The sequence below is a fragment of the Lissotriton helveticus genome, chromosome 1_1 (genome assembly GCF_964261635.1).
Source record: "Lissotriton helveticus chromosome 1_1, aLisHel1.1, whole genome shotgun sequence".
Taxonomy (NCBI): domain Eukaryota; kingdom Metazoa; phylum Chordata; class Amphibia; order Caudata; family Salamandridae; genus Lissotriton; species Lissotriton helveticus.
Genome location: NC_136057.1, coordinates 1,807,722,418 through 1,807,748,550, shown reverse-complemented (window position 1 = coordinate 1,807,748,550; position 26,133 = coordinate 1,807,722,418). Strand labels below are relative to the sequence as shown.

General features: G+C 45.6%; 1 protein-coding gene across 2 annotated transcripts in view; it reads left to right on the top strand.

Moving 5' to 3' along the window:
* The window catches only part of LOC144753066 (cytochrome P450 2D17-like), a 317,121-nt gene that overhangs the window by 77,670 nt on the left and 213,318 nt on the right, over nt 1-26,133 (top strand). For both annotated transcript variants that reach the window (XM_078640860.1, XM_078640868.1), the window contains exon 2: nt 9,552-9,723. In XM_078640860.1, coding sequence (XP_078496986.1) covers nt 9,552-9,723 — 172 coding nt within the window. The remainder of the gene's footprint in view (nt 1-9,551; nt 9,724-26,133) is intronic.

The following is a 26,133-nucleotide window of genomic DNA, read 5'->3' as shown; positions in this document are numbered from 1 at the left end:
TATTTACACTGCTCTCCTTCTACCAGAGGCCAACAGTGTGTCATGGACCCCAGTGCAAGAAAGAAAATGGGTCCTTCAGGCCAGTGGGTCCCAGCAACCCTGTGTGCTGTGTATAGCATGCCTTCATCTCTCTTTACGCTACTCCTCTGGTGTACAGCCTACTTGTGTGTCTAAACTGCTATCCCTTATATGCAGTCTGTTTTTTGACCCTCTTTACACTGCTGTGGCTTGTGCTGCTCTGGTGTGTACAGTCTGCCCAGTACCAGTTTTCCGCTTCTATCAAGGTGTGTACAGGCTGGTATGGACTTTTCTTACACCGCTTTCCATGCATATACAGTCTGCCATCCGACAAATTCAAGTGGCCAGGATACCAGATGTGACCTAACGCATAGAGTGCCTGACTTTGCAACTGGGCACTTAGGCTAAAGTCCTGGCCCTGGCTCACTATACTGTGACTCTGGGCAAAGTATTTAATTTCCCCGTACCTGGAAAAAACATGAATCTGACTTCTGTACTATAATCTGGTGTTCACATGAAGCACAGTGATCCCTTCCGGCCAAGTTTGCACAATATGAAAACTACAAAAGTGGATAAAATGGTGGGTGGACACCCTGGCCTAACCTGCTAATACTTTGTCTTCGTGTCTTATAGAGCATCAGATGTCATTTTTTTGCATTTCATTTTAGAAGTCTCATTGGTTTAAACACCGTACAGTAGCTGTGCTTCACTTAGCCTTGCACCTGTCACCGTGTGTGCCGCACAATGCCTTTCAGCAGAGTGCGACTATTGCATTTCGGGCACCTCTTTCTATTCCTTTACCTTGTGTGCATCTAGTCCAAATGCCTTTCTTGTTTTCAAGAATGCAGTAAATAGCACATTTTACATCTCATGTGCTCAGAGCGCCATACATCGGAGTCCCTTAACAAACATTACACCAGCATTGTTTTCCCGCATAACTCCAAATTTAAAAGTGTGTTGGGGCGCCCACAGAGATGGTCGCACTGGGTGCCACCAACTCTAACGCCGGCCCTGCAGAGTCAGCAATCAACAAACTACCTCTTCCTTGAACTGGAAATGCAGACTGCAGACAGTGGCTGCGGTGAGGGAGAGGTGTGAAAACATTCCTGTAGCTTTTGCAGCAGAACAAAAGGGAAAGTCACAGGTCAAGTACAGGGCCATTAGCACGTCAAAGCACTCGTGCTTTGACATACCAATGGCCCTGCCACAGACAGAAGAGAGAGGGGAAATACTTTCATAACCTCGTCCCCCCCACCCTTGTCCCCCACGTCCCCCCCCACTACAAAATCTGAGGGGATATGTCCCCCGCGTCCCCCACACTTCCTACGCCCATGGGCTCATGGGCCGCCTCTGCTACACCGTCACTGGGAAGTCTTTAGGAGGGAGTGCCCTGTCAGGTTTGGGGTGAGGTAGCTGAGATGCGCTGTGCCTGTGTCCACGTTGGGTGCAGTGGGCAGGCTCCGTCGCCGAGTGGCGGGGTGTTGCTCTCCAGGTCTGCCCCATCCTGCCTTTGTTCTTGGTGTGCTGGTTGGCCCTTCCAGGTAGCAGCTGAGGTCCCCTTAAAATATTTTGTATAGATGGTGCGTCGCCCTCGCAGTAACACCGGCCCTAACTCCTGCATAGGAGGAGCTACGTGCCATGCCCTAGGTCTGGATACTCTCGAACCTGGCGTTGGGGCCAACTGTGTAGTCACCCTGAACTCATCGAAATAAGCATCCACGATGTAGGGTGGTACTCTTCATTGGCGACATTCATTCCCTCGCTCTAGCATATCCTTGGTGGAGGTTAGAGCTGCAGATATACTCTTGCCCTTTCCTTTTCCAGTGTTTTAAAGCCATGCTGCGGGTTGCGGGATACATGATTTTACATTAATTTAAATCACAAGGTTTTGAATGGCTCAGTTCTCTGGGTCATGCTTTGTGGCAGGCGAACGTGCTGGCCTGTAGCGAGTTACCTGTCCAGGAAGCATCTCACAGATAGAGCGGGTTTATGGTGTAATATATGTAAGGGAGGGTTGCGAGGCTGACCGATGCAGCAACTGCTCGCATGCTCTTGCGGGAGCCCCAAAGTTGTACCGCTCCTTCCTTGCCTTGGTTTGTGAATAGCCTTTGGGACTTAGGACTACAGCACAGATACGTTGAAAGCTAGGGTCCAGTAATGCACAAATTTCTCATTTTCTCATGAGCACTTCACAACACCGAGTTTAGCCTCACATGGAGCAACAGCATTTTGCAACCTACTGGTGCTTCAGTTACAACTTGCCAGTGCAGATAATTTTCAGTAATGATTGAGCGCTACATGTGTGGACATTCCTGCGCGAAAATACAATAAACATAGTCCCCTGTATGGAATGCAGACAGGAATTTAGTTGCTAGCGGGTCAGGGCACCCAATGCAGGGTTCCGGCCTTTAGCCATGTTCACATGTCATTCCCGGCAGGCTCACCTAGCTTTCCATTCTTCTGAGGTTGATCACCATAAAGTTGAGTATCAATAAACACATGTTATGGGGAGGTACTTTCCTTCTAACCATCCCGGGAGCCTCATGAAAGGTGGGCTGTCTTTCAACAGCCTGGAAAGAGTTTAGTGGACTGCTTGCAAACTGTGCCCCAGTGTCAAAACACGACAAACTACCTGACTTGGTTTGTGAAGGGATGTCCCTTGATTAGTTTATTTGTTGGAAAGGGGATTACAGATGTGAATAATTTCTTAAAGGTGCATGGAATGTGTTAGTGAGGGCTCTACACGCTAATTGCTAATTTTGAGGAGTTTCATATGTAATCCCAGAGGCCAATGCGTAGACGCTGGCCTCCCGTTTCTAAGGATTATGGGATTGCGGCACATCTGGGGTGAAAAAATGGCATTTGCATGTTCTAACCTTGCTGGACAATGACAATTACCGTTAATTATCTGGCCGGGCTGTCAAACGCGCTATTGGGCTATTATCGGTGCCGCTATGGTCGCAGGTTCGTAGTTGATTATTGGTGTGTTAAACCAATTTGTACTGCCAGGGTGCCACAAAGTAGGAAGGCCACTTGGGGGCAGTGTTCCCCACTTTGGCTGTACATGAATGAATAATGCCTTCATTTACTAATACCGATAATGGGCATTGCTCCATTCTTCTCAGCAAGGTAGACCAAAGTGGTTTGGTATGTCCTTTGACTTTGATGAGCGAGTCATCCAATGCTTTGCTTTCAAAGAACTAGTCTAACCAATTTTAATTCAGTAGTTTGGATGGGGCATAGGTCTCAAATCCATCAATATTTCTTTGATGATCTGGTGACTCGCATTTAGGGGATGTCCTTGGTACTTTGCGCGGCTAATTAATGTTTCCAGTACACAAAGACACCCGTTGCTCAAGGCCTCATGCTCCTGTTGCTTCAGCCTTGGTTTGGTCATACCATATTGCCGGCCAGTCACTTACGTATAAACCGTCGGTTGGCTACGTTAGAAAGACTTTTCTCACACCTGAGATTATCTGGAGCCCCTATAGCTGAGAAACTCGGAGGAGAGATGGACAGACTACTGCCTTCAGGGGGTGGCTGCCCACTGTAGCAACAGGTGGATAGGGCATGGGTGCATGTAGCACATCCGTTAATGGTGCAGGATAATTATTGTTTTACTCTAGGAAACTGGGATCTCATGACCAGGTTCTGTCTTTTGGCCATCGGTTACCAGCCCAATGGTGGGAAAGTACAATTTTACATTTACTCTGTGCTGTGTTATACTAAGTACAGTTCCTACCAGCAACTACGGGGTTGTGCTAACTGAGATGTTGGACGGTGGCCCGATTGACCTAGTGAGTTATGTTATCCCTGTGATGTCATGATGAGGTTTGGTAGCACAGGGTAATAGGGGCAGATGGAACTTAGTCTCTCATGGATGGACGATACGAAGGGTAATTAAAGTAACCTGGTAGTGTCTGCTGTAGTGTGCCACTGTTGGAGGGCGGTGGGCACATTACATTTACACTGCCTCTGGGATAAGCCAAAGTCTCTGCCTAGCCACCTAGGGGGTGGGCAGGTGTCAGCCTAAGTGTGCACTCCCTTCTCCTGACTAGAGAGGTGGGTTCGGCAGGGCTTAGGTTCATACCCTAGCCAACCAGAAACTCCAATTTCAACATTGGTAGAGAATGCCTAGGAGCTGTTTGCAGTCCATTAGCAACCGCCCCACAGGGCAAATGTTTTAGGCCACAAGGTTGTGGTTGGCTCTTGTATGAGAGCCTGATGTAGAGCTAAGGCAAGGGTAGGATGTCTCGTGCTTTCGCAACACTGTTGAGTCACAGTCGCGAGCGGATTGTATCAGGGTGAACTGGCTGTGGGTCAGGAAGCGCCAAGGCATCAGTAGCACTGAGCGGCTTACAGCCACAGGCGGTATCCGATGCTCGGGCATTTGCTAGATTAGAACCCTACTCAGAGGTACAGCCTTAAGTACTTGGAGGTCTGTTGGCACTGCCTTTCAATGGAAGCCATTGTCTGGCGGGCTGCTCTGAGCAGAGCATTTGCAGGCGTAAGTAACAGTATTCGCTACCAGTTCAAATGTGCATCTTTCACTAATTTACTCAGATAACTGGGACAGGAAGTAAGGAGGGCTGGATAACTCTTGCTTCTACCAGCATTGGCATATCTTGTCAGGAGTGATTGTCAAAGGGATTGCACTTCAGCCAGGTAATGTTAGCACCCATCCACACCAAGTAGATTGTTTAAGGTCACCCTGGGCCGCATGTACACAGCCCAGTAGTAGGCCCTTGTGGTTGCCAGTGCCGTGAATTACTAAATTGAACTAAACAGGAGGCGTACCCGTGGGTTATACCAGCAATGTTTGGGTAGAGCTAGACTCCGCCCATGGTCAAGGGGTAGGTTTAAGTAGTTGGAGTGGCACTCTTATTTGACATGGGGTTCAATGCCACACGAGGGCATCGCCGCGTTGCGGCCAGAGCACGGCCATTGGGTGGTTCCCAGGGGACAGCAAGTGTTGGCAAGGTGCTTTCCAAACCTGGCACCAGAACACAAGGTAGTCAGGGCCAATTGGTCTGTTGGGTGACTTGTGTAGGCACCGTGTAGTTGTCGCTCCACAAAGGGGTGAGTTGTCTCCAATAGTGGGCACAATACATATAGGTGTGTCTCTGGCCTTACAGCTGTGTGGAGTCTTGCTCATTTAGAGGTACGCCCAGGTAAAATGTATGTATTTAAGGTTTGAAGTTGAGCTCAAAGGCCTGCCCGGTTAGCTATGGTAGCTTCGCTTGGTGGTGACGCTGTCAGCCAACATAGCGTGCTGATGTCCCAAGAAATGGGGAAACAAGGTGTCAAGCACAAAAGGCTACTATGTAAAAGAAAATTTGCCGCATCCAGTGATCAACAATTATTAAAATTTAATGGAGCAGGTAATTTTCCCCCTATGGGGTGGCCCAAGGGTGGTCAGTATGAACGCCCCTGCCCCCCTTTTTGGGAATGTTCTAGGATGTGAAAAATGCAACAATTTGATCCGTGACAAAGTAAACCAAGGTTCTTATGGTCAGATGCACAACATACAACCGTTCACTCCAGCTTCCCTGAAGGTAGCCTGTTAGCAGAGGTATAGAACGGGACGTCTAGTGACAGGGAGCGGACGTTGCACAGGCGACACAGCAGATAGTCTGCTGTCAGATGAGGGTGCAATCAAAATCTCGCAGCGTCAAGTTAGCCAGGTGACATGCGTCAGTTGGTTAGGCCAGAATCTGTGCCGTGGCTCCAAGAGGGGCTGGAAAGGTGTTTGAAGCACCATTGCTGACAATTCCAGAGTGCACACTGCACCTCGGCCCAGCACGTAAGACCATATGCTCATGTGCAGCTTGATCTTGTGGGAGGCAATATTCAGTGTAATAACGAAGTACTAGGTCATTAGCTGGGTTGAGCATTAAGAGTCACAGCTGGTTAGCAGGTATGTGTGTATCTGTGATCGAGCTTTAGTTAAGCCTGGTAGGTGGCGTAAGTTGTCACTCCAAATGGTTGCTGTGACTGCAACAGCATGCGCTATACGAACAGTCTTGTTCGCCAGGGTTTATTAATCAAAAGGTCTGTGCACAAGTCTGGTCAACTTCAACAAAGTAGGTGCACTCTGCTCCCAGGGTGGGTTACGGGTCGCTTCAGTGATGCACGAAATGCCCCGTCCGCACAGCCAGTCTATAGGCTGGTTGTGGAAGCTCTCTTCTAAGCAAGTGTGCTGTTGTTCCATAAATTGGGGAGGTAGGTGTTGGGAAGCACAAAAGGCTAGAAGGACTGCAACTACAGTTTGCAGGAGGTGGGAGACACATCCGCTTGAAGGAATATAGCGATGTTTAAGAGTGAGCTCCCTCCTGGGAGGCCATCACATTCTTGCAGGTCATGCGAGGTATTGGTACATTCCCAGAGAAGAATAAACTGCTCCATGCGCAAGTTCGCAGAACAACGGGCTTTTGCTTCATCAGGCATGGCTATGCCGGGCGAACACCAAAGGTTATTTTGACAACGTTTGGGTGCACTTGGCACAGGTGGGCCTGGGTCTTTTCCTACTGGACATGAATGAGGCCCGGTAAATTGCAGGTTGCAGTGAGAAAGGAACTGTTTTGGTGGGGGGGCTCTTTAGGCGACGGTGGCCGCCTCCAGAGCTTTGGTGGAGTTACAGGGCGATCTGGAAGCATATGGGTCCAAAAGGGTACCTCTGCAAGAGCACAATAGGGGTGCCAGAGCCAAATCCCAGGAGCCTCAGGGGAGAGGCCTGGAATAATTACGTTGGCGCCCCGTTAGTCCTTCGGACGGTTGTGGGCCTGAACAACCGGGGGCTTGTCTTGCTACGCTCCGCCCTAAAAGGGGTGTGAGTAATAAGGGACCAATGTGTCGTGTGATCCAGTAACGGGATTACCCCCATAAGGGTAGCGCTGATTGGATTCTCCTCAGTGCTTGGCTCGTCAGGCAGGCTGGGCAGCATAGGTTGGTATAGCTGCCTGCCCTTGGATCTCCCGTAAGATAACCCACCATATTGCATACTTTTGTATGGAATAAACCTGCAGCAATATTTTTCCCAAACAAAAGTTGTGTTGTGTATTTATTTATGCATGCATAGTCTGTTGTGGTGTGGGTGGGGTGTGTTGCCAATAATGGGACTATGTGGCTGCCAGCGTCCCGTTAGTGCAATTTGGGCATTTCCCCACCCCCACTACTAATGTGGGACTCTAGGAGGAGTCTCCTTACCAGACGCGCCAGGCGTGTCACTTCTGGCGCTCTGAGGAGGTGGGGAGGTATTTATGCCTCCCCCGGCCATCTGTGCGGCCTCTTTGCGCCGAACACACCGTCTCCCACCCTACCGCTTACCCTGCATGGGGTTGGCAGGCGAAGTACATAGAATGTAGTAATGTTTTCTTTTGTCGTAGTATGCGGAGTTACAGGGCGATCTGGAAGCATATAGGTACAGAAGGGTACCTCTGCAAGAGCACAATAGGGGTGCTAGAGCCAAATCCCAGGAGCCTCTGGGGAGAGGTGTGGAATAATTACGTCAGTGCCCCGGTAGTTCTTCGGGCGGTTGTGGGCCTGAACATCCGGGGGCTGCCTTGCTACGCTCTGCCCTGAAAGGGCATGAGTAATAATGGAGCAATGTATCACGTGATCAGGTAAGGGGATCACCACCATAAAGGTAGCACTGATTGGATTCTCAACAATGCTTGGCTCATCAGGCGGGCAGGGCAGCATAGGTTGGAACAGCTGCCTGCCCTTGGATCTCCCGTAAGATAACCCACCATATTGCATACTTTGTATGGAATAAACCTGCAGCAATATTTTTCCCAAACAAAAGTTGTGTTGTGTATTTATTTATGCATGCATACTCTGTTGTGGTGTGGTTGGGGGGTGTTCTCAATCATGGGACTAAAGAATTGATCACAGTGCGTTCAGAGTGAGGGCAATACGAGGACGCACATATCAAACTCTGAAAGCCACTAGGGGGTGGCTCTTCAAAATTTCAGCTTTCCATGTTCTATAATTCCATTTCCAGACCCCTCACGTTGTCAAAATCTTTAGGAATGAGGAGGAATGATCATACTAATGACTTTGCAAGAAGTGATATCACATGACCTTTGATACTGAGGTCATCACAGAAAGTCACATCAGTAAAATGATAAAAGGCTTAAAATAACTTAGATCAATAAGTTAACACCAAAACATCCCTGAAACGAGCAAACAAGTGAAAATTACACTGAATGGACAATACGCACAGCTGTCCATATGACCCATGGGTAAGACGGTATGTGAGATACATGTTCTTATGTGCAGAGGAACTGCTATGAGGAAAGTAGTTGTTTTTGAAATCATATTTTTCAGACTTTGTTTTAGTGTGTTTTTAGATGGTTTCATAATATCTGCCTCATGTAAATGGAATGGTGGAGGTTAAGATTCGTCTGCTTCTATTGCATCTGGAAGAGAGGCAGGAGAAGGCGACTCATACAAAAGACTGTCACCCACCATTCGGCTCCTTCGCTCTGGACGTGACCTGATAATACATTGCAAGCGAGTGCTTCCCCTTATGATGAAGTAATAGTAGTCTAACAGTTGTTTTGTTTCCACTTTTATTGAGCATGAGCAGTGAAAATTTATGAGAGCATAAAAAGAAGGTTCATAAAGCGATTGCTGGCTCATTCAAAATTGTCTGGTGGTTTAAAATGTGTGAGGTGATCGTGAGCATTAGGGCTAGGATGAATGGTCAACTGTTGATTTTTTTTTACAAACCTCAGCCTTAAGTGTCCGATCCTGGGATCAGTTAAATGGATCATAAAGCCAATGAGGGTAAATATGTCTGAGTTTAGTGCTCATCCCATTTCATGTTACCCATAGCTTTTTATGGCCAATCAGCTAAACATGCTTTATCAGTGGCACTTGGTATACTTTAAGCATGATGTAAGGCATGAGTATTCTCATAAACTTTAAATAGTTGCCTTTTATAAAATGAAAATGCCATGCAGTGACCCAATCAGCTGAAGTAGAGGGTGGGCAGGGGGCGGGAAGGGGTCTATTCTCCACTTCTCCACTGAGTGTCCTAAGCAATGACTGTCTGGTAGCTGAACCATACTGTGCCCTAGGGGATTTGTGGATATTGAAAACTTTTAGCATTTAAAGAGCATTTTTTGAGAACTTTATTAACAACAATACATTTTCCTAATTTGCTCAACTATACGGAATGCATGTTCGTTCACATTTCTCAATATTCTATAATTTATATTTATGGAATACTTTACTATTTATACATGGAAGCTTTTCCATGTTAGAGTTATGAGTATGTGCTGTGGTTTGTGTATTTAGTTGAGCTTGTCACTCTTCTGGCATTCTCATAATGGAAGCTGGTGAAACCCTATTGGGTGATGCATTGTAAAACAGTGCTATACCTTTTGGGGTAATATAGTCATGTGAGTAAAAGTCTGTGGCACTTCTGAAAGGCACCCCATCGTTGGGTCCTTATTCCGTGTGTGCCTCTAGTGAACCTAATACATGTTTGCAATGATCTCATGATCTACTTTCAATTTTCCTTCCAGCTGAATAAGAAGTTTGGGAATGTCTTCAGCTTCCAAATGGGTTGGAATAACCAGGTGGTTGTGAATGGGTTTGATGCTGTCAAGGAGGTTCTTGTCGCCAAATCTGAGGACACTGCGGACCGCCCACCGGTGCCATTTCTGGAGAATCTGGGATTCAGGAAAGATTGCGAGGGTGAGTATGAATAAAGGAGAGGACCATGTGCTTTTTAAGTATATTACAGATCAGCGGTTCGGGAGTTCAGTAATGCTACATTGCCCTCAAGATCAGAGCCCTTGCTAAAAAAGCAGCATTGCAAAGGTTGTGATTCGTAATGAATAAATCTATCAAAAGAGAAAGCTCACGCATGTGGATGTTCCCTCAATCCTCATGTCCAAGAAACTCAAAGAGCACTCACATGTTATTGGAGTGCATGACAAGGCAATTCAGTGAATTGTGGAAGTATATGCCATATTGTATTGAAAAAGAGTATTTAAAACTACTCATCTAGAAGGAACTGTTTGTTTTGCACAACACAATGCTCAAGCGTTAACCACTATCTCATGAAATTTGGCTTATATTTGTATAACAATTTTTGCTCGTAGGGACAAAGTACACTAGGTTAAATTCTCCCCGGAGAAGGCTTTTTTCTGAAATGGAGTGGGAATTATAAGAGAATTCAGAATAGAAGGCAATAATAGAATTAAAATAATGGAAAAATGTACAATGAAACTGCAAACATATACTTACTTGAAAATATAGAAATTAGTTGATCTCCCATTTTTAGTGTACCTCTACCAAGACAAATGTTGTTGGGTGTACCAAGTTTGAGGGAATAAACCATGCAAATGTCCCACCTCAATGAATACCCAAGAGCCAAGCTTGCTTCACTTGTTTACTTTGGTATTCATGTCTTCTGTCACTCACATGGATTGAAGGACAAGGGCCTGCTTCCATCAACAGGCCTTGGCCATCAACCTCATGCTCTCCCTTCCACCCTTTGTGGTAATATGAACTAATTCAAGTAATCTATGCCCATTCAAGCGAAGTACTTGTTCGCTGCAGTCAAATGTTTGAGTTACCCCTTATAGTTACTTGAGCATGCTACACATGGATACCACACGACTGACAGGGGTAGGGTAAGATCCCTTCTCCTGCTTCTGGCTTGTCGCTGGTCAAAATGGGCGTAAGGGAAGCAACATTCACATCAGTTAAGGAGAACACATTCAGGGGCACCCATATGCATGTAAACAATACCTGGATACATAGGGAAATTACACAGGAAGTTAAAGAGAATTCACATTGTATAGTTACATAGGATGATGTGTATGGTTAAAAAAATTCAAATATCTGATGGTACTTCATTCTTTTTCAGCCAAAATGAACCGTGGCATTTTTCTTAGATATTTATCCATGACCGTGTCAAAATCTTCCCCAAAACCTAATAAACTACAGGTGCTACAGAGTCAGGAATAATCCAGTTTATTGCTGTATTGCTTTAATACAACATATCTTGCACTATTAACTTATTTATTTCAGTAGTATTTCCACATAAACACTACCACCATAAAAACATCCTTGTAAATGTCATACATTTACAGTACTCTTTAAAACAATATTACAGTTTAAGAAAAGCTCCAAAAATGTAGTTAATCAATAACCTGTTCACCCAGAGTGAGTTTAACAATAAATGTAGTGTATCTTTATATGTTTCTAGTTAACAGTAAAAAAAGATGTCTTATAAATGTCTCTTGAAAATACAGAAATCGGTGGCAAAAAACAGCACGTGAATCATATCCTGAATATTAGTCACTAAATTGACCCCAGAGGTGAGAATTGGTCGCATCTCTTTCGATCCACTCATTATCTCCTATTGAAAGTAAACCATATTTAAACTTAATAACAACCTTCGGTCAAATTGGTAAATGTTGGCTTTCAGGTAAAATTGCATTTGATCCACATTTTAAAGATAATTTTAGCCCAAAGACAGTGTTGTAAATCTACTTGTAAGCCTTTTATGCATGTTCATGTCTTCGACCCAAAACTCAAGTTTAAGTTTTTTAGTGGGAAACACTTTTCTGCTTTTCAGTCACAGTGACTTTAAACATCCTGTAAGGGTTTTAGAAAACATGTGTTTAGTATTCATATTCTGAGCGAATTCTCATCAAATGACTTTTTTAATAAGTTTAGTAAACAACCAAAAAACATAATGGATAACCTGCCAATAAGCACACCATATTCTTCCTGTTAAACATAACTTGATGCAAATCATTTGGATAGAACTGGAAATAAGGCCAAGTTAGTGTTTCCAAAGTTGGGATTCCGCAAAGGTATATTTGATTCACTAGAAGAGGATGAGGCCTTCAGCTACCTGGGATGTGTCATAGACAAGAAGGGTGGCACAGGCACTGATGCCATGGCAAGAATCGACAAAGCAAGGACTACCTTCATTCATCTAAAGAAGATCTGTAGCTCCCAGAACCTAACTCTGCTAACCAAGTTCAGACATTTTAACACCAATATAAAATAAGGTCCTTGTGTATAGAGCAGAAACTTGGAGGACAACAGTGTCCACTACCAAAAAAAGTCCAGACCTTTGTCAGCACCTGCCTGAGGAAAATATCTAAATCCGCTGGCCAGATGCTATCAGCAACAATGACCTATGGTAGCAGACTTAACAACTCCCTGTGCAAGTCCACATCAAACAACTCCAGGCAAGCCCTGACCTGGAATCCTCAAGGGAAAAGGAAAAGAGGAAGGCCAAGAAACTCCTGAAGCCGTTGCCTGAAGGCTGACTGCAAGGAGATATGTTACACCTAAAGTCAGATTGAAAGAATAGCTCAAGAGAGAGGTGGCTGAAGAGTCTTGTTTCATGACCTATATATAACCCAATAGGGATAGTAGGCATAAGTAATTATATTTATTAATGTAACTTAGTGACTGTGCTTCGATAGCTTATAATGCAGCCAAAGGTATTTTTGCAATACAGGCCTTTACTAGTGATTACACATCTCTTTTACACTGAGTTTTAAAAGGTTGATGTTATCCAAAACCTGTTGATTTAGTTAAAAGTTGGTTAATTGTAAGATCCTTATTACGTCGGCGGTAGTCATAGCCTGCATGTTCTGCCACTAAGCATGTTTATGGATCTCCCTGTGTCCCCTTCTCAGAAGGCTTCCGTTCCTGAGGTCAGCTCTGCAATCGAGGCAGCCAGTGCCGTACGCAGAATCGCATGTTAGAGTTGAAGTTTCACCATTTTTGAAGAGGCACATCTCCCTGCAGGAGTGATGTATGTGAACTCAAAACACCGGAAATCGCTCGGCACAGTCGACATTGGAGAACGAAGCAGCGGAGCAAAGTAGAGCAATTATTTAACAACGCATACACAAAGTATCCACGGGTCTAACAAAGAAACCAACAACTACCTTTGAGAAACATAAACAAACAGTCTGTATAGTCATCATCTAGGCCTCCTTCAGTTCTTCCCATAGTGGCTCATAAAAGATGTGATTTAGGACCAGGTTGACATGTCCTACATCTAATTATGAGACAAGGGGTCACCTCATAGATGGAAAATGATGGTGTTCAGTGATGGTTAAAGATGAAAAAAAGATTGCAGTGCGTGAAAGGTGTTTGAGAGTGAGTGACTTAAGATTGGGTAAGTGAGAGAAAAAACACTTTTATTCGGTCGCCCAACTTGCCCAAGATTAAAAACTATATGGCAGTGTAAATAAATATCTGCCAAGAGTGTTAAATGGTCAAAGGTGACCCCTCATAATTAGATGTAGAACATGTCAACCTGGTCCTAAATCACATCTTTTATGAGCCACTATGGGAAGAACTGAAGGAGGCCCAGATGATGACTAGGGTGGTTTCGGACGATGACTGATGGGTATCCGTACTTAGACTGGTAATCCCTCATTGAGGTATACAATCTGTTTGTTTGTTTCTCAAAGGTAGCTGTTGGTTTCTTTGTTAGACCCGTAGATACTTTGTGTATGCTTTGTTCAGTGTTTGGGGGATGTATCCACGCCAGGTCTCTAAATATGCCCTAGGACCCTACTTTATCGGTTTGTGTGTTTGAGCAATTATTTAAGGCATTCGGGGCACAAGTGCTGCAGAAATCTTCCACAAGCGGCTGAGTGGCGGCTACAGGACAACTCAGCCCCATGTCCAGAGGTGAGTGCAACTGGCCGCTAGGAAAGTGGGTGGGTAATTACTCTCTCCCGTGGGGAGTGCAGATTGTGAGAAGCTGGCCTAGAGGATTATTATTAACACTGCGAGTAAGTAGGACCTACGACGGAGACTGCAGTAAGTGCTATAAAGGAAGCAAGACCCACAGAATATCCTTTGTTAGTAAAGCAAGCAAAAATCTGTTTGGGCACTGTGATGGCACAGTCTGTGCCCGTATTGGCAGAAGTAGTACAACCACTAGAGTCATGAGCACAGCAAAAGCTTATGCAGTGAACAGGACTCCTACCTCTTTCAGCAGGTGATTCCACTGCTGAACCCGGAGTAGAATTTCCAGGTCAGCTACGGAGTCTAGCAGTGTTTGACCCAACTTTATTCTATCTAGACATGAACAAGAGGGGATTGCCCACAGAGAGACAGTTGCTCAATCCAGTGAAAGCTATACTTGATTCTATATTGCTCGAACTCAGAGTTTAAGCTTTCACAGGCATAAGAGGTTGCAGCTCTTCACGAGAGATGAACTAAAATAGAGGAAAATATGTTGGAATTTACTGTTTGACTAAAAGATGCAGAATCCAGGATATTAGACCTGGAGGACAAGATGGTGTCAGTACAGCAAGGGGATGCTTAACTTGAAAAAGAAAAAGGAATATTTGGAGTAAAAGGTTGAAGAACTAGAGAACTATGCAAGACGCTAAAATCTACGCCTGGTGGGGATTCTAGAGGGGAGTGAAAGCCGGAATGTGCTTCAGCTGGTGGACTCTTTGATCAGCACCCTTGTGCTGCATGATTTTTCATGGGATTTGTCCATCATTAGAGCCCATTGTGCACCCGCTCAATGCTCATCCAATTCTAAGTATCCACGCACCATTGAGGTGAATTTAGCTGATTATTATATTAAAGTACAGATTTTGTCGGAAGCAATTTAGAGGAAAGGCATCTCCACCTCAGAAAATATCCAGTTTTACATCTTCTCTAACATGTCAGCTTCTACAGCACATCGCCAAAAAGAGTTTGTAAGACTAGCAAGCATGTTTAGAACTCAGGGTGCCCAAGCATTTGTGGTGCAACAGTTGAAGTTGAATGTGCTTGTAAAAGGTCAGTTTCATCTCTTCATGAATGCAGAAGAGGCTCACAAATTTTTGTCTAAAATGTGGTTTTAATGGTCAAAGATGTCTGTTGCATCTACCTTTTCTTTTCTCTCGCCAGCTTCCCCCCCTTTTTAGGTCTCGCCTGGAATTAGCATCCGAAGGATGCGTCCAGGCTGGAGACTTACTGTTGCCGGTCTCGGGGGAATGAGGGACAAAAGAGTGTTACGAGCTTTTCTACCAGATTTGGGTGCGCGAACGTGCACGTTCCGTCCCGCGCCGTGCACATGCGCGCGCATATACACAGACAGACAGACACTCGCTCACACACACCCCCCCCACAGTCACACACACACGCATACACACAGACTCCAAGACACATACACACACGCACGCACGCTCACACACATACACAGCCCCCCGCCGCCGCACGCGCGCACACACACATGCCCCCCACCCTCGCAGCTCAGCCACTAGACGAAGCCCCACTCACCGGCTTCCTTCGTGCGGCGGCTCTCCTCTCATCGGCAGCTGTAGGGCCCGGCAGCAGGACTCTTCCTCCCTCCTTCGGCACCGGGGCGCTGGGTAGGTTCCTGCCTGCTCCGGTGCTCAAAACAGCCGCGGCTCTTCCGTGGGAGGCGGGGTAGGCTCCCGCCCTCCTACTTCCTGTTTCCGGTTGTCGCGCCCGGCCTGCCTGACTTCCTGGTCGCAGGCCGGCGGCGATGTTCGGTTTGTACCGGGCTGCGGCGGTGATGCGGGGGGACACACGAGGGGTAGGCTCCCTCCAGAATTTAATTACTTAAGGCGCCAAGGCGGCCGCAAATTATGGGGCAGTGGCGCTGTTGCTCGCACGTGATGGCCCGGCCACACACTGCTCAGTGCTGTAGGCCATTATAATCAGGCCGCCCCAGCATTCATTCTTCAGTTAGAATTTCCGAGCCGGCAGAGGGAATAAGTGCAGTGGACGGGTTAATGGAAAGCCATGACTGACCGGCGTCACTGTCGGTTTACAGCGCCGGCTGCCAGGACTCCGTGAGGACAGCAGCGGCAGCCTGGACAGAAGTCTGCCGTAGGGGTAGCTCACTCGTGGCATGAGCACCCAGCAGCCCAATTGCAGTGCGAGTCACCGACGTGCCAATCACGCTTCTGGGTGAAAACCATCACTGTAAGTAGACAGTAGTTTCAGCCACTTACCACCCTGTTTGTCGGTGTTAACCACCAGTGTCACACACTTCGCAGATTGGCCTCAGATAGACAGAATGACGCCGGGCGGCATGTTTGTTTTTCATTGCAGCGCTGCCATAGATTACCAGCTGAATTTTATTAGATGCTACTAAAAGATTTTACAGGAAGGTATAGTATGGTATGGTTCGAAAGGGTCAGGGCAACTTCACAAATCACGTCAGGTGTGAGTGGTGTATTTAATCCAGGTACCACACTGCACTTACTAAAAAAATGTTTTTTCGTTTTGTACCATACATTTTCTTAAACCACTGCACTTTATAAGGTATCACTAAAGGTGTTGCACAGGATATGTGAAAATCACTTATACCTGTCTTGAAAACATAGAAATGTTACTCGTGTGTACTAAAAACTTGGCAGCTATGTTTGGGCCGCGCTGGTGATAGTCGGGTGACACTAGTCAGTGGGGACGGAGATAGTGTCACTCACAGTCATTAAAATGTCACTCATAATTACACTGAAATTATGAATATGTCACACATAGCAATCTGAAACCTTGGCAGCTATGGCGCTAGGCAGGTGAATACAGCGCTCCCAAGCGCTATAAAAGTTGTCGCTTCAGAGCCCCCACATCCTAAAAATCTCACCACACACTGGAAGGGAGCAGGCTCTGGGGTCATCGGTCTAAAGCACTTTTCTAGTAAAAAGATTATTCTACACAAACTGTCATCCAGAGACCCAGTACCCCTGATACTCTCCTGCAGCACTCTCACCACAGTGAGACTCGTGTGAAACCAATGACGTGTCAGAGGGAGAATGACACCAAAGGATGAAAGGCAGAGGCTGCCCAGCAGAGATGTGAACCTATAATCTGCAGAGAAACACACACACACACACACACACACACACATACATACATACATACATACACACATACATACACACACACACATACACACACCCATACGTACATACAAACACACACAAACAAATGCAAACACATAAACACACGCACACACACATACATATATGCACACGCACGCATGCACACAAAGTCACTGAAAAAAAGGACAAATTAACACTAGGTATCAATTACATTAAACAATGTTCCATGTGTAGCGCTTAACACAAAAACGAATGAATAGCCCCTGACAACTATCCAACACTGCCAGCTGTTTCCTGTATACCCGAGCATATTGTATAATGCTATTAAAACAGAGACTTTTTTGGTCAATCCTGAGCAGCCCATGTGCTGCTCTTCGAAGCATGCTGTATTCAGGTATGGACTTGCTAAATGTGTAGCGCTTAACACAAAAACAAATAAATAGCCCCTGACAACTATCCAACACTGCCAGCTCTTTCCTGTATACCCGAGCATATTGTATAATGCTATTAAAACAGAATTTTTTTAGTTCGATCCTAAGCAGCGCATGTGCTGCTCTTCCAAGCACGCTGTATTCAGGTATGGACTTGCTAAGATAAGCTTGCAGTTTTGTCCCATCGCTGAAGGTTGGTAGGTTGGGGAAGAAGTGTCTGGGGCGTCCTTTAAACAAGCATTTTCAATGCAATAGGTCTCACTTTTGCGAAAGTTTAAGCTATTAGCATTGAAAATGACAATGCCTTTTATTTATGTTTTAAAAGCAAAAACATAAATATAAGGCACTGCCATTTACAATGCCAATAGCTCTAACTTTAATAATGCGAGACCTATTGCATTGCAAATGCTTGTTTTTTAAGGTGACGATACCAAATGGATTTAACGGTACGAGTCAGAGGGCCCGTTTTGAGGGGCCAAAAGTGTAGGTAGGAGTGGTAACATAGCACCACAGGCGCTGGTGCACGGTCAAGGGGTAATGTGGGCAGTTACCTTCGTATTGGGTTTTCGGGGTCAGGGGGTCCCTGGCTTGTGTGAGGAAGGGGTTCTGGGTGGGGGGCATATTCAGAAAAAAAACAATAGGTTTAAGGAAGGTGGTAATGCAATTTTACAGAGCAGGAAAATTGAGGAGGGAGAGCAGTGAAATCCATAGCAGATTATCATATAGTGTATAAGGTGAAGGTGCTATCTTGCAAAGGCTATGGTGTTTCAAAAAGACGCAAATATGGGGGCTTGGTGAGAATGCCCTCTTCATTCAATCCAGAAGTTATTTTTCTACAAGAGGCTCATCTCAGAAGTAATAATCCAAAGCTTTACGTCCCAAAGAAGTACTTCTATGCATATTTTGCTTGGGGGGCTCACAATGTGGGGAAGGTGGTGGGGTACGCAATTTATTTGGTAAAGGATATCAAATGGGGAGTCAAAGATGCCATCAGGGATGTCGAGGGAAGGTAGCTTTGGCTAAATGTTGTAGTCCTGGGCGCTCCCCTGAATTTGGTTAAATATTATGGCCCAGTTAGTGATGATATAGATCCATTGCTAAAGTTATACAACCTCACGGTGGGGTCAGAAAGACTGATAATCCTAGGGGGCGATTTAATTATATTTAGGAACTGACATTAGACACATCAAATTGGGCCAAAAAAATTGCTTAAGTCTACAACTACAAAAGTTTTTTCTACCTTAACAAACGATTTTCATTTAGTAGATGCCGGGTCGGTGGGTCACCCAGGTGCAGCCCAATACACTTCCTTTTCACACTGTTTTAAGACCGCATCATAATTGGATGTTTTATTTTATTTCACAGGCAGTTAAATTTAAGGGGTCTGCCACTTGGGCAAATGCCTTTTCTGACCATTTGGTTATCTCGATTGTGGTTGATCTGGAAACCCCCATTAGACAAAGGCCTAGATGGCAGTTTGATAGGTGTATCTTGACAGATCATTATTGGATGCCAGAGTTGAGAGTATTCATAACAGAGTTTAACATTAAAGGTGTTTGGCAGTGGTCACTCTTCTTCTTGGGGATGTGGTGGCCCCCTGGGAAATGTCATTAAAAAGAGCTCTTTGGCTCAGAGGAGCTCATTTTTTTCTTTGTAATTTTAGGACTCTAGACCCTACTGTAATGACTGCCACAACATATTCTCCATGTTGTGGCCAGCCAATCAGGATCCCCTAACCACTTGGAATGGGCAAATTAGAGCATATCTCTGCACCAACTGTTCAGATATCTCTTACATTAGAGGGTTAACTGTTCATGCATTACCCAAGCTCCTCTTAAAATGCTAATTTAAAAAAAAAAGCCTGAACAGATTTATACCAAATCACAAAAAGCTTGCTTCCTGAGTAAATTTCTAGTTAACTTTTTGCGCAATTTGCTGTAATTCTGTTCAGCTGCTTTTTTTGTTTCAGAGAGCAACGTTTCCTATGGGAATTAACATGGCAAACCACACTATTGGTACCTCTCATTTTTCTTGCCACCCTCAATGGATCAGTGTGAAGCTTTCCATGAAGGATGTATACTTAACTGACATAAGTATAAGTGGTACCCCGATAGGTTATTCGTCATCAGTGATGTAATACATGAGGTTATAAGCAGAACACCTCAGTGGTGCAAGTTATACTTATGTCTATATATTTTTATTAGAAGACCTATGTCTAAAGCCCCTTTAACCTTTGTTTTCTTTCATTGAATATCTAAGGTTTCCTTAACTTCAGTTAATATCTTTCTGCCTTACTTAAACTGTACATTAACCCTTGGTTTTTTTTCTGTGAATTTTTTATGTTAAGTAACATCTTGTTACAATACATCTGTGGCCACTCTTTGCTGTGCATGGCCAAAGGGCACGCTTGGCAAAGGGTTGGCCATTGGGGCCAGACCAGCGCCGCTCCCCACATGGGCAGCCAACCACCTGAGTATGGCTAACCCCTGTGAGCAGCAAACTGCCCACGGACCCCTCCCGCACCTTCTTTCTTTTTTTACGTCCCTGAAAGACCTCAGGGTCTGTGCTGGCTCTGTGGGGGTCTCGCGGGACCACACAGGAGAAACTCTAGCTCTCACAATAATCATATGGTACTGTGGTGGCACAACTTCTTTCTATCTTCATTATGGCCAGTTGGGGCCCCTCATGAGGGCTATGGGTCAGGGTATCTCTAGAGTGTGCACTTCTATATGTTTTTAATTAATTTTTCAGGACTCTTGGACTGAGCCCCGAGTCCTGTAATGAGGGCCCCAAGACTTCTCCTCGTATTGCAGCCAGCCAATCATAACTGTCTGTCACAAGAACAGTCCCACGAGGCCAGCTAATCAGAATGCTTCATTTTGATTTGTTTTTTCCCACGGTAGTCCCACATCACTAGATATCACTATTTTGTAAGCTCTAATTTCTCTAAATCAGCTGAACAGATTTACATAACCTCAAAGAAAGACACTTTCTGAGTAAAGTTCTAGCTTTCTGCCAAATTTAGTGTAATTCCGTTCAGCCGTTTTCCTCTCTATCGCTGTTCAAAAATCCCTATGGAAATTGCATGGGGAAAATAGTATTTGGGATGACCTGTTTTTCTTAGCCCCCGCTTGAAAGACCATCCTGAAACTTTTCAACAAGGAGCTGGGGGAGAAGAACTTTGTTTTTGGAAAGTTTCAACAAGATTCATTAAATGGCACTAAGGTTATTAGTTGCATATTACAACAAAGTGGTGCCCGTCACTGTGCTATGTGTGTATATAATATAAAATGAAAAAAACAAAGGTTAAAACTTGATCATAGGTAGGAAAACATTATTTATTCTTTCTCTACAAACCAAACCTTAAATGACACAAGCATTAGACTTATGCACCACCTTTTTATAACTAGCGCTACTCCATACACATTGTTTTCAGCTTGCTGACAACACAACAATAACAACTCGCCACACTACCATGCACTGCTTATACCCTTTCATATTACTTCACTAATACCTTCTGCAATCATAGCATTTATAACAACTCTTATGGCATCTCAAATCCCATCAGGGCCAGACCGGCTGTTGCAGGCAACGGGCATTTCCCCGGTAGGCTGCAAGGGAGGGGGCTGGTTTTAGGCCCTTGGGGGACGTTTTTGTTATCGTCGGCCAGCAGTATTGGCCCCCTGTAACAAAAATGTCCAAAATCCGCCGTATCAAACCACTCGACCGCACCCCCCTTCTCACCCCCAGGAGGGCCGAGCTGTTTGCCAGGGCTGGTTTCGTTTCCCAGTGCGGCCCTGAATCCCATCGTTTCTGAGAACACAGTGCATGGGACAGTGGTGAGTTATAGTTATTATTAGTACATGGTGCTAAGACTTAGACGAACTGGGCGGCCTGTATAGCGACGGAGAGCTGTTGCCCTTCGAGACCTTGGCCGCAGACACCGGTCTGCCAGTGGGCCAATTTCTGGCGCACGCCAGGCTTCTCCGTGAGCTAGCGAAGGCTTGGGGTGACCTGGCCCACGAGCCGTCCACTCATATGCTTATCCAGTACCTACATGTGATGGGCGATGGTTCCCATATAGTGCATTGGTTAGCACAAGCGCTGAACAGTCATACTCAATTCTCCTCCCAAAGGCTGAGGGAGAAATGGACGACTGACCGGGGTAGTGACTGGACAGACAAACAGTGGGACGCGGTGTTGGCAGGCGCCAGACATATTCCTCGCAACGCGCGATTCAAGATCATTCAATATTACATAATACACCGCGCGTATCTGTCCCCAGACAAACTGAACCGTTACTTCGGACTCACATCGTCGGCGTGCCCCAGGTGCGGTCTCCTGAACTCGGACTTCCTACACGCACTATGGAGTTGCGCGCACCTCACTTTATACTGGTCGGCAGTCGCAGACACATTGACGACGGCCACGGGCGATACCCTCCCCAAGACGTGGGAAGCATGCCTACTGGGGCTCTACAAGAGAACCAAACAGACCAAACTAAGGGCGCGTTTCTGGGACCTAGGACTCATTACGGCTAAGCGACTCATCACGAAACGATGGAAGAGTGTCACCCCCCCGCGCCCTGCTGACTGGCGTCGCTCTTTTGACAACTGGGCTTGCGCGGAGAGTGTGTCTCTACACAGGGAAGAGACCGCGGGCCTCCGGAAGTACCCGATTGCCCAGGACTGGGACGCTACCCTGACTGCGTACCACCGGGCATGCACCCGGGCCGGTATAGCATGATCGCCCCGACATGGAATAGTGAGGGTCCTGTCGTCTACTGTCCGATTGTGGCACGAAACCCCCCCCTTTCCCACCCCCCCCTTACCCCCCCCCCGGCCACCGAGGTCGTGCCCGACAGGAGATGTCCCCTGTCGTTCCCCCCCGCCCTGCGGTCGCGGCAACCCTACATCCTCAGACATCCCCACCCCCACACGGCCCACATAGGGTGCAGCATACAAAGCTAGGATCACTGATACATTACTGTACACGCCACTACTAGTCCAACTACTGTTGTTGAAATGTTTCTCCCTCCCCCCCTTCTTTTCATTCCCTGTTGTGTCTTCTGGTTGGCAGTGAGATTGTTTCTGCTGCATTCATGATGATGTTTGATTTCCCCTCCCCGTTTACTCTACACACAATGCCTGTTGGACAATGCCAAGATCGGGAGACTGTAACCCAACGACTCATGTGACAATATGGGATGTGATCCTGCCTTTGACTGCTTCTGTGCCAACCGGGGAACGCGGCCTCAGACAATGGTTGTTGGCCTTTATGACCACCTTGGTCTCTTTGCAGTGCTGCGGACTGCGAGCACTGCATCCCGAGACTTTTCCTGGCACTGCTGATTGCGGACTAATGCATCTCCCCTGGCTACTGTTTATTTTCACTTATGTATGACCGACATGTCAAACCATACTACTAGCTGGGTATCGTTTGTAGTAGTTATTCTTTTTAATGACATTGTGTGATCGATTGCATTGTTACTTGTGAAACTAAATAAAGTTTGGGACCATTTGTCTTAAAAAAAAAAAAAATTGTACATGGTGCTTGGCGGACTCAGCAGGTACTATTGCCCTGGGCTGAGTTCTGTGTTGTGTGTTTGAAGAGAGCTCGGATATGCGCTCTAAGGTTTAGAGCCCCACTACGGATCCTATGATGAGCAGGGGCAGCATTCAGTCTGGATGTCAGGAAGCAAAGAAGCTGTGCTGTAGGTTCTTATGCAGTAGGCCCTATCCAGTCACATCTTTACTGGGTTCGGATTCATACCCTGTAAAACTGGGTCTGGTGTTTTTGTACCTGTAATTTCAGGACCACCAACACTGGACCATTCACAGTATGGCAGAGCGGAATCCCTATGGGATACCTCTGTGCTGGGAAAACTGAAATGAGAAACGATTGTGAAAATTGATCTTTGATCACTGATTTCTGCAGGTTTTCCCCCACATTACGGTCACTTTTCCCCAGATATATTCCGCCAGTTTTAACTAGTGAAATTTGTCCATGAAAAAGGCCCAAGGGTCTAGTGTTAAAATTGAATTGAATCAAGTTCTTGTATAGCACAACTGCCACCCTACGGGTATTGTGGTGCTCAGACTTAAATAAACCAACCTAAACATAGACCAGAATGACTGCGGGCACAGGGCTAGGGATCGGTCTTAGGGAAGAGCCAAGTTTTCAGGCTCTTTCTGAACTCAGCCAAAGAATTGGCTTGTCTGATCTGGAGCAGCTCATTCCATAAGTGAGCGACTGCCACACTGAAAGCCGCCCCCCCATCCTGGAGCGCCTAACTGTGGTAGTCGTCAGCAAATTAGCGCTGGAGGAGCGGAGTTGCCTCTTGGGATTGTACCAGGTGAACTTCTCTTGCAGTGGAACAGGACCCGAGTCGTGTACTGCTCTATAAGCAATACCGAGTGATTTAAAATGAACCCTTTCCTTAATAGGCAACCAATGAAGGTCTCTCAAAGCCAAAGTTGTGGAGGACCCGCGTTGCCTATTTAACACCATCTTTGCTGCCATAGAATGTACTCTCTGCAACCCCTGAAAGATGTATTGTGGTGCTCCCAGATACAGTGAGTTGCAGTAGTCCAGCCTTCTCAGCACCATATTCCTTACTACAAGGGAGCGCAAGTCTTTAGGGAGTAGCAGAAGGATCTGTCGTAGCATGCACATAAAAAAAAGGCACACGCTTGAAGAAACTTAAGTCTTCATTCTCAGGGGTACTTGATAATAAAGAAGTTGGCACAGAAGCTGAAATATGAAAAGACATCTTTATTAAACTTATAAGTGAGACTACGTCACACAGAAGCCTTAGCAACTGAATGAGGCAGTCTAAAGAGTACAAAACACAGAGGCCTTTTATATGCTTAGGGTTACAAACTCAGCATAAAAGAAAGGGGCAGTCCTAGCTTTCACAAGCATGCAAAATGCCTAATATGGACATACAAGATCTGCTAAATATTAGCGAATAGGAAAACATTCAAAACAAGGCATCATGTAACCAGAACATCCCCCTTGAGTCGTGCTCTTGCCCAACCCGATAAGTCAATCAATTACACCACCTACAGGTCAATCAGTAATGGCAGGACATGTTTGCGTGCTTCAAAGGAAAAGGTTGTGGAATAGGAAAACATAGGGAGAGAATAGCGAAGGCCAAACGATAAGATACGGCAAGAGAAGAATACTAAAGGCTAACAGACAGTTGATACAAGGATTAGGTAGTCCAGACAAGAATTAGTTAGGCCAGCTGTTGTCTGAGATGGATTTCAAGACAAGGACAGAGGGGGTTTTCAACAAGTTGCAGTCCAAAGGGCAGAAAAACTTTGTGAATCATGCAGCCTGTGTAAAGGCAACACAAAATGGAGTTTCAATGTAACATGGAGTCAAAATTAAGGAACCTCAGACCCTCCTTTTGCCATTACACAGGCAAATCCTAATTCCTTGCCTAGGCGAGCATTCTACTCATTTCATAAAAACAGATATATGTAAGCTATCAGCAGGAATACAAAAAGAACAAAACATTCAACATTTAGATAGCAGAAGAAAGTAATGACCACTATTACAAACAGGATTACCATTTCTTCACAACCCTAGGCAAAAGCAAATCCTAAAATTATCTAGTAACATTTTCATAGCGCCTATGGCTTTCAGCAACTATTATATACTCAAGTGAAACAGTGGCTATCCTTATCAATGCTCTTAGATGAAAAGGGATACTCTTCCACAGAGAATGGACTTTATTCTGCTTTTACTAAACAGAATACTACTCTAAAACAATGCCAGCAAAACAATAAGAATCAGTCTCCTAACACCCATTTTATGCAATCGCACGGAAACCACTTGTGAAACCACAACCATGCCCAGAGTCCGTTCCAAGCCTCTCTGGCAGGCTTTTATTGTCCATCAAATCTGCTTCTGTTGTTTTCTTCTGCCTTTATTCAGGCCTTCCATGCTCAGTATCGGTTGGAGTGCCCTCCTGGCAAACACTCACAGCTCACTTGAAAGTCTCAATGTCTCAATGCAGTGCACCAATATATTTCCTGTGCTGCAGGCACTACAGATACTGTGCTCTTCGTTGGTCATGGGCACAGATCATCTCATGCAAACCCAAGTACTATTAATTGGGAAAGAGCAACAGACTTTCACACTCAGCAACATTTTCAGGCTCCAACACTCGCTTATTCAGTGTCAGAGGATGCTCGGGCTGCTCTTTCATTTGAATTTTCTTTTCATCATGGGTACCACAATGTAGTGCCTTTTGCCGATCTTGAATCCTCCGGTGCACTGCCTTTCCGTTGGAGCAAAGAAAAAGGGGTGTGTGGCCAAAACTCAGGCCAAGGGGCTCAAGGGACTGCACACTGTCAGAGGTTACTAGCACATGACAGGTGGAAAACTGAAGCCTCAAAACAACAGGAATCCTTCTCTTTTGCTCTTTTGCACTGAAACTCTAGTTCTGTGATGTCCAATGCCGTCTGATGGAGCAAGTACGATGCTTTGGAGATACCATTGATGGCGCGCTGGCGATCGCTTGTCCAGCCTTACTGCTATCTGGGTGCTGGGACGTTTCATCTATAGCTGTCACTGATGGGAATTACTTTTACATCAAAGTTCCACAGGTTATTATGACTTAATCCCGCAGAACCTAGTGATGTAGGAAATGGGACACAGTTGTTAGTTTCCTTCAATTTAGTTCAAAAACAGTTCATTTAACAAAGGGACTGCAAACAGGTGACCTGCAATCTTCAAAGGAGTGGCCATATGCCATGGGACAATTCTGGTCTAGAATACACTGTCATTCTCAAAGACAATACAAAGACAAAGGCAGT